Here is a 12,808-nt window from a genome sequence, read left to right as displayed (position 1 = left end):
CCGGATCGATGATGTTGGGCTGCCCAGGTCCATGGTTTCTCGGTGAAATCTTTTGATTTACAGATGCTCAGGAGCCAAAGGGACGACTCGACTTCAGTGGAGTGTTTGGGGGTGGCTGGGAGCCAGAGAGAGGGGCTAAAAGGGGTTGGCAGAGCCCTGAAAGCAGAACGGAGGTGATAAATAGAATGAGATGATGCTATTTTCCACGAGGCATCAAATAAAAGCTGCTGCTAATGGTGTCCTCTGCCATCCCCGCTGCATTTCAGAGCAAAGCTGGTGGCTGCAGGGGCTGCTAATTCAATATCACCAGTGGTTCAGGCTGCGAGGTGGGATCACCACCTCCTGCTAGAGACCAGCCCGAGTGGTGGTCGGTGTCACTGGATGCTTACACACCCCTTGGATGGTGTTTGCCACCCCCGCCGGGTTCCTCCTACACCTCTCCGAGGCCCCCAGCAGCAGTTGTGGCCTCCTACAGCCCTAACAAAAAAAAAGCTAAAACCAAAGAAATTTCATCTGAAGGAAATTAGAGGTTTTGGATGGAGACCAGGCGCTGCAGATGTGCAGCGAGGATATTACCATCCATACTCAGAAAGCCTGCAACGTCACCTGCTTGCTCACCCACTGCCACACAAACCTGCACCAAAATTTTATATTTTCTGTCCTTTCCAACAAAATTTCCAGCTTTTGGAGTGATGAAGGCTGGGGTGAAGGGGGGGGAACCCATCCCTCAAAAGTGTGAACTGGGCTGTGGAATGGGGAGCTGCTTCCACGGAGGTTACTTCACGTGTCAGGGGAATAAGCAGAGATGTGTGGAGTTTTTGGCTTTGGGTGCAGGTTTCTGGAGGTGGGATGGTGGTGGTGAGAGAGGCTCAGCCCTCGGGGATGAGGTAGGAGCTCCTGTCGTAGTTTGCTCCTCTGTGAGCCCCTGTTCAGCTCAAAGCTTCACCCACTCCTTCTTCAGCAGCATATTTGTGCTGCCGAATATTAATATATCAATATTAATGCTATTTATATAAAGCAAAGAGCTGAGGTAAACAGTATACTGACTATTATTTCATTTATTTTACAGCTTTGGCTCTCTCCTACGTATTTCATCTCGCCTGCCTACTGCCCACTGGTCAATGTAACACCAATAGAGCAGGGAAATGTTTCCTTCCTTCTTGGTCCCCCTGCCCGAATTACTGGATGGCTGATACGCTCTTCAATTTTAATGCTAGTTATATAATGCAAAGAGCTGAGGTAAACAGTATACTGACTATTATTTCATTTATTTTACAGCTTTGGCTCTCTCCTACGTATTTCATCTCGCCTGCCTACTGCCCACTGGTCAATGTAACACCAATAGAGCAGGGGAACGTCTCCTTCCTTCTTGGTCCCCCTGCCCAAATTACTGGATGGCTGATATGCTCTTCAACTCATTAATCATTTCAGGTTTACTATCTCATGGCCTTCTGGCATAAGAAACCCAGCCTCCAATCCCGTCTCCTATTTTCTAACATCAATATTCATTCTTTGTAGGATTCATTGCTGTTTTCCTTGCTTTTGATCACTTTTCCAATCGCGTGGACAGGGTACCGCTCAATACAGAGCCCATGTGTGCACGCCTTCATAGGCTTGGGCCATTAGAACTGGAAAACCGCAGCCCACACCGCAAAAATGTCCCGAGACATCCATAGATCAGCCTGACATCCAGATTATTTTCAGCTTATCCCACCCCACGATATTGATGACCCTGTCAGTAAGAGCTGCGGCCGCCACGGCCGGTGTTTCTAGAGTCTCGTGGTCAAAGCTCCCATTCCTTCAAGAGCTGCGGCCGCCACGGCCGGTGTTTCTGCAGAGTCTCGTGGTCAGAGCTCCCATTCCTTTAGGACATCTGAAGCCGCCGAGTGTTAGCGGAGAAGCTGTCACACTGTTCTGATTTGATGCATCAACATGAAAACTGCTGCTGGTTATGTCTGCAGGGGCAAACTGAGGACACCAAGAGCCTTTAAGAAGTTTGTTATGAAACTGATGACAGGATCAGTCAGTGTCAGTTGCGGGTAGGAGCTGTGAGGTCACAAGAAGCCATGACTGCTGGCCTGGGGACACACCATCTCTGGGGATGGACAATGAACACACAGGGGTCTGGCTCTGCCGGGCAGCCATGTGCAGTCTGAGCTGTGCCAAAGGCCTCTTGTGCATTTCAGCTGCTGCTCCATGTATGGCAGTCGCTGTCTGGGTGGCTGCGGCACCGTGGACACCCATCAGAAATGTGTGACAGAGAGAGAGGACAGTGTTCCTGACTTCTCCCCATTCACATCTCCCACTGAAGCTCAGCCCTGCGATGCTTTAGACTGGAGATGAGGAGAGGGTTCTTCACTGTGAGGGTGGTGGAGCACTGGAACAGGTTGCCCAGAGAGGTGGTTGAGGCCCCATCCCTGGAGATATTCAAGGAGAGGCTCGACGAGGCCCTGGGCAACCTGGTCTAGTTGGGGGTGTCCCTGCTGACTGCGGGGAGGTCAGACTAGATGGCCTTTGGAGGTCCCTTCTGGCCTGGGCAATTCTATGATTCTGTGATTCTATGACTGAGCAGCCAGGCTCCTGCCCTCAGAGAGCTGTGAGTCCTCCTCTGCTGCTGGGAGCTGGATGCACTGACTCCCACAGGACAGAGCCAGGGACCTGGGACATGGCAGTGGTGAGTTTGTGTTTGCTCACACAAGGTGAGAACACCAGTTTTTAAATCCCTGATGACTGTTGTGGTGTCCCGTGGAGGAGTACAGCCTTGTCCTCAAACCACAGCAGCCATGGTTGAATGTGGCATAGGTACTGTCAGATCTTCTAAAAAGTGATCATAGAATCATGGAATGGTTAGAGCTGGAAGGGACCTTAAAGCCCATCCAGTGCCACCCCCTGCCCTGGGCAGGGACACCTCCCACCACACCACGTTGCTCCAAGCCCCCTCCAACCTGCCCTTGAACCCCTCCAGGGATGGGGCAGCCACAGCTTCTCGGGGCAACCTGGGCCAGGCTCTCACCACCCTCACACCAAACAAGTTCTTCCCCACAGCTCAGCTCCATCTCCCCTCTTGCAGGGTCAAACCCTTCCCCCTCCTCCTAGGGCTCCCCTCCCTCATCCAGAGTCCCTCCCCAGCTTTCCTGGAGCCCCTTGAGGGACTGGAAGGGGCTGGAAGGTCTCCCCGGAGCCTTCTCTTCTCCAGGCTGAACCCCCCCAACTCTCTCAGCCCCCCCTCCCAGCAGAGGGGCTCCAGCCCTCCCAGCATCTCCGGGGCCTCCTCTAGCCCCGCTCCAACAGGTCCATCTCCCGGCGCACAGGAGCCGCCATGAGGCCCAGCCGGTCCCCGGTCCGGCCCAGGCCCGGCCATGGCCCTTCGCTTTCGGAGGCGGTTTGGCCCGGCCGCCGCGCCGTAGGGGGGGTTGCCATAGCGACGAGCGGCGCCGCCCGGCCTAGTGTGGCGGCGGCGGCGGAGGCGGAGGCCACCGGGCTCCCCAAACCATGTCGTTCCGCGACCTCCGGAGTGAGCGGCCCCGCTGAGGGACGGGGGGGGACGGGATGGAGCGGGACGGGCACCCCATTGAACCCCCTCCCCAACTCGGCGGGGCCTGCGGGGCGGCCCCGGCCCCGGCCCCTCAGTAGCCGGGCGGGCCCCGCTTTGCCTCCGAGTTTTGCCCTGTAATTTCACTTCGAGATGCGGGAGGCAGCGCCGGGGGGTGAGGGCAGCTTGAGGCCTCACCTGTGCCTCGGGCAAGGGCTGCAGAATTTTATTCAATAATTTAATTTCTTTAAACTGCCTGGCAGGGCTACTGCGCTTTCACAGGCCGAGGGGTGGGTGGGATAGCACAGCCTCTGGTCACCACAGTCTGTGCTTAACTTCGTTTAACTTCATGTTTTGTAGAGACAAGCTGTTTTAATACTGTTTTCTGCCCAGTGAGTCTCTTGTTAAAAAGTCGCCTTTTTACTCTGCCATATGTTTTAGTGAAATGGATTTTGTTAATTAACACATTCAGACTTTTTGTGAGTAGTTCTTTGACCAGGGCCTGTCTAATGCTAAATGACCGGCGTGCTGTGGGGCTCTCGGCAAGGTCCCTGGTGGATATATAAGAAGCAATCCCTTTTTTTGCTTGTTTTTCAGATTTTACCGAGATGATGAGGGCACTGGGGTATCCCCGACTCATATCCATGGAGAATTTCCATACCCCAAACTTCATGCTCGTTTCAGAAGTGCTTCTGTGGCTGGTGAAAAGGTTGGTGATTAGACTAATGAGCTTTGGGGCTGATGCTGGGATGTAGGACATATGCTTGGTGTGAAACTGTATTAAGTTGGGGCTCTCGGCAAGGTCCCTGGTGGATATATAAGAAGCAATCCCTTTTTTTGCTTGTTTTTCAGATTTTACCGAGATGATGAGGGCACTGGGGTATCCCCGACTCATATCCATGGAGAATTTCCATACCCCAAACTTCATGCTCGTTTCAGAAGTGCTTCTGTGGCTGGTGAAAAGGTTGGTGATTAGACTAAGGAGCGTTGGGGATGATGCTGGGATGCAGGACATATGCTTGCAGCTGCTGGTTTGGTGTGAAACTGTATTAAGATGTTTAAAGAGGAGCATAGTGATAATTAGTCATTCGTTGAGATCTGCTGTTCTAAATATCAGATAGTAAATGCGGTAGTTAAGTTTGCAGGTTTTTAGTTTACTTATAAAAAAAAAAAGTGTTTTAATTGCTGAAGTGGAAAATACAATGACTCGGTTCTGGCAGAGATTGCATCTTGAAGGTGGATATACTTACTTGAAAGTAGCCATATCTTTTGTATAATTTACAAACTCCGTTATCATCCTGCCTATATCTGACTTGTACCCCCAACAGGGAGATATATATAGAGAGAACTTCTCAAGATACAGTTAGTTCTTACCTTATTGTTACAGTTGTTACTGGTTCTACCTGGTATTGTCTAGCATCCATGCAATGTTAAAAAAAAATAAAAGTAAGATGCCACAATACTAATCTACTGCTCTCCAGCTGTAGTTCTACACCCACTTAACCCATTGACAGACTTTGGCTAAGTATTTATGAAACCTGAGGTGCTAATCAAATTCTACATGATCTTCTTTCTCCCATGTGAGTGAAAAAAATAAACTATGTTTTTTAAGCTACTCATAAGGTAGAATATTACAATTGAAATTATGACAGTGACCCATTTGCCTGATTGCTATTTTTTGGCCTTGATTCATAATTAGTGTCCATTCAGTTTAATTATCAAGCTGTTAGAAATTTGATGAATACTGTTGCAATTGTAATAAAACAGGGAAATACTTACAGCCATTCAAAATTATTTGGATTAAATTACCTAAATAGTCTTTAAAATGTTGCTGTTACACTGAGGGTCTAAATTACCAGTTGTTTACAACTCAGGTGTAAAACCAAAAATCTGTCCCACCTCTGTATGTAACAGTAACATAACAGTTGAAAGACAACAAAAATATTGTTTTAAAAATATGCTTCTCTAGTGAACGTGAACACTTTTAAAAGCTTAAACTTCTGTGTTATTACTCGGAGTTTTATGCCTAATGGTGAAGTGCTTCACTTTCAGAGCAAATAGCAACTGAACACTGGCACCTTGTCTGTTACAGGTCAGACTTACACTTGGCACAGGCAGATTTTCCAGATTCTAGAGGCCTTTTAAATACACTTTAAAGCAAGAGAGGCTCCTTTGCGCTTGCCTTGCTCTTAATTTTACATGTGATTTGAAAGTGAAGGTGCCTTTTGCCTGTCTGAATGTTGAAAGCTTTGTAGAAGATTCTGGGAATTTCCTTTTTTCTTCCCTGGTTCCTGTAGGCTGGTGAGACTTGGAGAAGTTTCTACATTTTACTAGTGGGTTTTTAAAAGGCATTTCACAATCTTTCAATTTGCGGACTTGTAAGTTTCGTTTACTTTTGAATAATGTGTTTGAAGTGATGCCTGTGAGCGGGAACTTGTGTGTTTCTAGAGAGTGGAAAGGTCTGGTAACATTTTAAAGAAAAAGGTGGCTAGTTTTGCTATTACCAACAATAGTAATCTAGTACAAGTCATTTTGATGTACCAGTAAAAAGGCTGGGAATATTAATTTAGTCATATGCTTGGTGTTTTAAATTGTGAAGCCACACGTGGTTAGGTTTAGTTTGATTTATAAAAGCAGCTTGTGATTTAAGTGGCAAATTACTTCTGACAATAAGTATTTCCCAGACTTGATTGAGCCAGCTAAATTTTGCTCCTTTGCAAAACTGACTGAAAAGATTCGGGACCCCACAGTAACAGTTCCTTCTGGAGAAGTGTCTCAGGTTTTACAGCTTCTACAGTTTGTACACAAAGCTGTCACATGCGTTGCAGGGTCTGGATGCCCCAGTCTGCAGCAGGAGCTAAAGATTTATTTTCCAGTCTCATACATGCTAGTTTGGTTTGATTTTTGCCTCACAAATGAACCAGTCTCGTTAATATTGTAGATGTATTTCTTGTCAGACTCTACGCATCCTTCTCTCCACAGGTATGAACCTCAGACTGATATTCCTCCTGACGTGGAGACAGAACAGGACCGGGTTTTCTTCATTAAGGCAGTGGCTCAGTTCATGGTAAATCTGTCTTGGGCATCGTGCTTAAGCACATTGAAATACTGGTTCCATTAATACGGAATTAAATGGAATTTCTCTCTCAATCCCTTACACTTTCCTTGCATTGGGTGGCTGGGTATGTACTGTGTGTGGGTGGACAGCAGGATGTCCATGAGCCAGCAATGTGCCCTTGTGGCCAAGAAGGCCAATGGAATCCTGGGGGGCATCAAGAAGAGCGTGACCAGCAGGTGGAGGGAGGTCATCCTGCCCCTCTGCTCTGCCCTGGGGAGGCCCCATCTGGAGCACTGGGTCCAGTTCTGAGCTCCCCAGTTCAAGAAGGACAGGGAACTGCTGAAGAGGGTATAGCAAAGGACCACAAAGATGATGAGGGGCCTGGAGCATCTCTTGATGAGGAAAGGCTGAGGGACTTGGGTCTGTTTAGTCTGGAGAGGAGAAGACTGAGGGGGGATCTGATCAATGCTTATAAATACTTAAAGGGTGGGTGTCAGGAGGATGGGGCCAGTCTTTTTTCAGTGGTGCCCAGGGACAGGACAAGAGGAAACGGGCACAAACTTGAACAGAGGAAGCTCCATCTAAACATGAGGAGGAACTTCTTTGCTGTGAGGGTGGCAGAGCCCTGGCAGAGGCTGCCCAGAGAGGTGGTGGAGTCTCCTTCTCTGGAGACATTCAAACCCCACCTGGACACGTTCCTGTGGGACCTGCTGTGGGTGACCCTGCTCTGGCAGGGGGTTGGACTGGATGATCTCCAGAGGTTCCTTCCAACCCCATATCATTTTGTGATTCTTGTGCTGTATTGTACATGTTGTGCTGTTATAAACTTGAACAGGCCAGACTCAGGATGCCTGATTCTTTTATGTGCTTGAATAGTCATCACTTCTGATGTTTTCATTATACTATGGAATCATATAGCAGTACTCTGTTGTATGAGCCCTCTCACTAGATCGAGCCATATTTTTCTCAGACCAAATCTTTTATTGCACTATGCATGAGCATGCTTGAATTGGGCTGTCAGCTTTCTTTGGTCCCATGGAATAAAATAACATTGTCCTACATATCACTCCTGTTATTTTGATGCGGCGTGAGCCTTTGCAGTTATAACACACTCTTAACCAGGTGGAAAAAAACTTAATGGGGCCGCAGATTGGTCTGAAAGCAATGGAAGTCTTTATGCTAATGCCAAAGATTAATTTCTTATAATACTTTTTGAGTTTTTAAAATATATCAAAATGATATTCTAACCAAGCCAGTTTTCCCCTTTGGATTTATGATGATTTTCACTGTAAAATTCCTTCATTTTACTATGTTCAGAGCATGATACACTTCTGTATGTACCCAAATGCACTGCTGAGCCCTGGAGCATCATAGGAATCTGTGATGAGCAGGTCTGTTTTGTTTGGAGGGATTTCCTCCAAATCCAGCATGTTTTAAAAGTGCAAGTATGGAAGCAGAATTAATAACTTAATAATTCCTTTTAGTAACTGATTTCATATAAGAAATCCTAATGGGTTTTGACGAATTACATCATATGATTCAGAAAATGAAATGAATGGGAATTTCTTTAATCATCCTGTACTTATTCTCAGTTAATAATACAATGTAATATGGGGATTATTATAGGTTTTCAGCATTTTCAGAATGAGAGCTTGTAGACATTTCCTTAATAATTCACTGTCCACGGAATCCACGGTTATCTTCTCCAGTAGCTGATAGCTTTATGCCTCTGTAGCCAGATGTGAGATTTGATGGAGACAGATTTATCTGAGAAGAGAACATCAGGATAGATTAATCATTATGAAATATAACGAGAGTATAGCTCTCCTTTGCTGAACAAGGAGTAAAGATGTGTTAATTTTTTACACAAATTATGCATTGCTCTTTGCTACCAGTAGTTCGAGAACTTGCCAAATGTCTCCTTTTCGGACCCAAAGGTTCCTGAAGTGTCTGCAGGGTTGTTTTATGTGGATTTTTAATCATTTGTCCACCCAGAACTGTCCTAGTTTGTGTGACTCAGTACCTGGCTCCTATTTGAGCCCACTTGGATCCAAATTTGAGGCAGAGCACAGCAAAAAGCTTCTAATGAGTTCAGTCTCGTAGCAATGCACTCATGGAAACATACTTAGCAAACCAAGGAGAGAGAGACATATTTGTTTTTTAAAAAGTGGTGGGAGAAGAGATTGATGCAATTTCTGCTAATAATCATCTTGAGTGGTTTCTGGGAAGCACCGTGTGTTCAATTCCCATTTCAGCCTGTGGAGATTTAGACCCACAGAGTACCCAGGAGACTATCCAAAGCATTAAACAAGACAGGGAGATGAAAGCAATCCTTGTTCTCCCTATCGAGAATGTGCCATTGTGCAGGAAAGAATGCAAAATGTTTGGGCTAGGCAGGGGAAAGAGCAGGACTCTGCTGGAGCACCCTGCTGGGAGTTCTGCTTCTTCCCTGGGCTGTTTCTGCATTTCCATCACGCTGCCAGAATTTGACTCTGTGATAAAAAGCAGATCTTAAAGCAAAGCAAACTTTCCGTCTTGCAGCGTATTTCTATTGCACTTTTCTGTTGTGTGGTAATAATCTGATCTTCAGAATAAAGGGGAGGTGATTTTTAATAATACTTTAAATCTCTTTAGAGTTGTTTTAAAAATCAATGACTGTCTCAAGCTTTCCAAACATGAAGTTACGTGCTTGAGTAAGCAGTACTGTTGTGCCAATCTGAGAAATATGTGTACCTGTCTGTGTATTTTTTCCTCTTTGTAACTAGTTTTTGAGTGAAAAAACATTGTTTTTTCCTTTTACTAGACATTGATTTTTCTCTCTTGAGGCTGAATGGAACTGAAATTGGAATTCCTGTCTTTAACAGCCTCCTTTATGATGCGGTGCCCTGGTTGTCTTTGTGTAGAGGATGTTTAACAGGTTCTGTCAATTTAATGACCTGCTTCTCTGAAAATTTAATACCTACTATTTCTATGATTAGTTTGTAAGATTCCTTCTACTGAAAGGGAAGGAAGGAAAACATACCTGGCTTTCTACTTTGTGTGTTTGTGAGGTCACACTGGTCAAAATTTTCAGGAGTGATTAGGGGGTTTTTTTGGTACCATTAAGTCTCGTATTCCCTGGGCTCGGGGTGTACAACACCAGTAACCTGTACTGGGAGTTTTGCCTTCGCTTTTCAGCTGAGTTCCTGCCTGCAGGAAGCAGATGTGGAGTTGCTTTCCTCTGCTGGGTTGAGAGTTTTGGGATTTCCGAAATCTTGGAAATGGAAATCTGATTGCAAAATCGCGAAGTTTGACAAGATGCATCTAGAGAGATGTGGGGCAACAATTATTGGCTTTGTTTCCTTCGCTCTTTGAAAGCCTGGAGCCAAATCCATTATTTGAATTGTGGTTCTTTCTCTCTTTAGTTTCACAGGGGATTTTGCTGCAGCCATTTATTCAGTGAAGCTCAGTGCAAAGCGGGCAAAACTCATACCAACCACTCTGCTGGAGTCTTCTACTCCAGGTTGAAGGACTTGCACTGCCAGAGCCCGGCGGGGATGTGAATTGCTTAGAGAAACACTGTAACACCAAAGCTGTGTAATACCACCGGTGAATCTTTGATAGATTCTTTCTGCCACACAATATTCCCAAAGGATAAATGTTTTAGCAGAAGTTTCATCTTAAAAAGATAGTGAAAAGAAAATGTTAAGTCATTTGGATGCTTATTTCTTGTATCCATAACTGGTGATCAGTTTTTGTTTGCTTGCAGCTTCAGTCCTGCCATCAGGCAGAGTGCCTCCAACTTTTACCTGGAGTTTGGTGTTGGCTCCCTGGGGCTCTTCCTTTAGGATATAATCTTGTCAGGAATTTCAAGAACAACGATTGTGTCCTTTCTGTGACAGATGCATCATTTCTATTATCCTCTTTTCCCCCCTTTATTATTTTGAAGTATAAAAAGATAATATTATAATTTTTAATGGGTTTTTTCCTTACTGGTCTGTCTGTACTTTTCAGAGATGGAAGACAAGGGAATAAAACCACTAATATCGTAACAGGGAAAAAATTGAGAGAAACAATAAAATATTCTGAAGGTACTGCTGGAAGAGAAGACAGTTAGATTAGGATAATTGATCTTATTCTTGTAACTCATTAAGGGTGAAATTTACCTCTCTGCAGCATCATCACGAGACCTGGGCAGCACTTATGTTCCACTTAAACTTAATTTGAATTTAAGTGGTGCACAGAGTTTTTGCTGATCGTCATGCAGGGAAGAATTAATGGATAGTTTTGAATTTTTTCATTCTGGCAATTATCTGCAAATCTTCCGACATGCGGAAAGTGCACGTGTCTCAGCAAAATTTCTTCTAGAAACATCAGTAATACGGTGAGGCAAACTTGTGTTTCCAAACAGGAAGATTTATTTCCGTAAACCAGAGCATGGTGCCCCCAAAAAGAGCTCTCGAGGGAGGTGTGAAGAGGTTAAATGAGTATTTTGTTCTTTGTGACATGATGAATTCATTCTTTCTTCCCAAAGGCTACCAAAGCTCACATAAAGCTCAACACTAAGAAGCTCTACCAAGCTGATGGCTACGCGGTGAAGGAACTGCTGAAGATCACCTCGGTGCTTTACGGGGCGATGAACACCAAGGGGGTGGAATGCACAGACCCGAGTGAGGAAGACACCAGCAAGTTCAAGTTTGATCTCGGCTCAAAAGTAAGGACAACTTCTACTCTTGTTTTGAGCAGGGGTTTTGTGTTCACCTAGGGAAAACAAATCCATTTTTGATCTGAAACTTAAGCAGGGAATTTTTTCACAGCGGGTATGGATTTAACTCGTAGTTTCTGTAGTTGGGGTTATAGGCTATGATTTGCTTTAGTCTCTGTGAGTTCTCAATCAGAAACGTAACACAAGGCACCAGGGGCACAAACCTGGTTATCTTTGCTATGGACTGCTGTTGAAATCATAGAAATGTTGGAGCAGACCAGAATAAAGACTATTTTCTGTCTACTAACCTTGTTGCAACGGGAGTGTGCAAAATATTGACTGAAAAGGCTTTTTGAGCCTGTTTGCATTGAAGGAACTCTTTTGTTACCCGAACAGACATCAAAGCTGTTCAAACCCTTAAAGTAGATGCCATCTCTAGGTAGTATTCCCAAAGGATAAATGTTTTAGCAGAAGTTTCATCTTAAAAAGATAGTGAAAAGAAAATGTTAAGTCATTTGGATGCTTATTTCTTGTATCCATAACTGGTGATCAGTTTTTGTTTGCTTGCAGCTTCAGTCCTGCCATCAGGCAGAGTGCCTCCAACTTTTACCTGGAGTTTGGTGTTGGCTCCCTGGGGCTCTTCCTTTAGGATATAATCTTGTCAGGAATTTCAAGAACAACGATTGTGTCCTTTCTGTGACAGATGCATCATTTCTATTATCCTCTTTTCCCCCCTTTATTATTTTGAAGTATAAAAAGATAATATTATAATTTTTAATGGGTTTTTTCCTTACTGGTCTGTCTGTACTTTTCAGAGATGGAAGACAAGGGAATAAAACCACTAATATCGTAACAGGGAAAAAATTGAGAGAAACAATAAAATATTCTGAAGGTACTGCTGGAAGAGAAGACAGTTAGATTAGGATAATTGATCTTATTCTTGTAACTCATTAAGGGTGAAATTTACCTCTCTGCAGCATCATCACGAGACCTGGGCAGCACTTATGTTCCACTTAAACTTAATTTGAATTTAAGTGGTGCACAGAGTTTTTGCTGATCGTCATGCAGGGAAGAATTAATGGATAGTTTTGAATTTTTTCATTCTGGCAATTATCTGCAAATCTTCCGACATGCGGAAAGTGCACGTGTCTCAGCAAAATTTCTTCTAGAAACATCAGTAATACGGTGAGGCAAACTTGTGTTTCCAAACAGGAAGATTTATTTCCGTAAACCAGAGCATGGTGCCCCCAAAAAGAGCTCTCGAGGGAGGTGTGAAGAGGTTAAATGAGTATTTTGTTCTTTGTGACATGATGAATTCATTCTTTCTTCCCAAAGGCTACCAAAGCTCACATAAAGCTCAACACTAAGAAGCTCTACCAAGCTGATGGCTACGCGGTGAAGGAACTGCTGAAGATCACCTCGGTGCTTTACGGGGCGATGAACACCAAGGGGGTGGAATGCACAGACCCGAGTGAGGAAGACACCAGCAAGTTCAAGTTTGATCTCGGCTCAAAAGTAAGGACAACTTCTACTC

At 44.8% G+C, this 12,808-nt stretch overlaps 1 protein-coding gene across 4 annotated transcripts in view; it reads left to right on the top strand.

The window, feature by feature from the left end:
• Positions 1 to 3,427: 3,427 nt before the first annotated feature.
• Positions 3,428 to 12,808, top strand: part of CLUAP1 (clusterin associated protein 1) — an 81,670-nt gene continuing 72,289 nt past the window's right edge. For 2 of the 4 annotated variants that reach the window (XM_014936140.1, XM_014936138.1), the window contains exon 1: positions 12,605 to 12,789. In XM_014936140.1, coding sequence (XP_014791626.1) covers positions 12,712 to 12,789 — 78 coding nt within the window. In that variant the 5' untranslated portion in view covers positions 12,605 to 12,711. Of the gene's footprint in view, positions 3,515 to 4,129; positions 4,242 to 4,380; positions 4,497 to 6,514; positions 6,600 to 11,103; positions 11,284 to 12,604; positions 12,790 to 12,808 lie in introns of those variants that run through there. The other 2 variants (XM_014936141.1, XM_014936142.1) reach the window with 2 other exon arrangements.

Source organism: Calidris pugnax, unplaced genomic scaffold, assembly GCF_001431845.1.
Source record: "Calidris pugnax isolate Ruff unplaced genomic scaffold, ASM143184v1 scaffold17, whole genome shotgun sequence".
Classification (NCBI taxonomy): Eukaryota; Metazoa; Chordata; class Aves; order Charadriiformes; family Scolopacidae; genus Calidris; species Calidris pugnax.
This window is presented reverse-complemented; position numbering and strand designations above follow the sequence as displayed.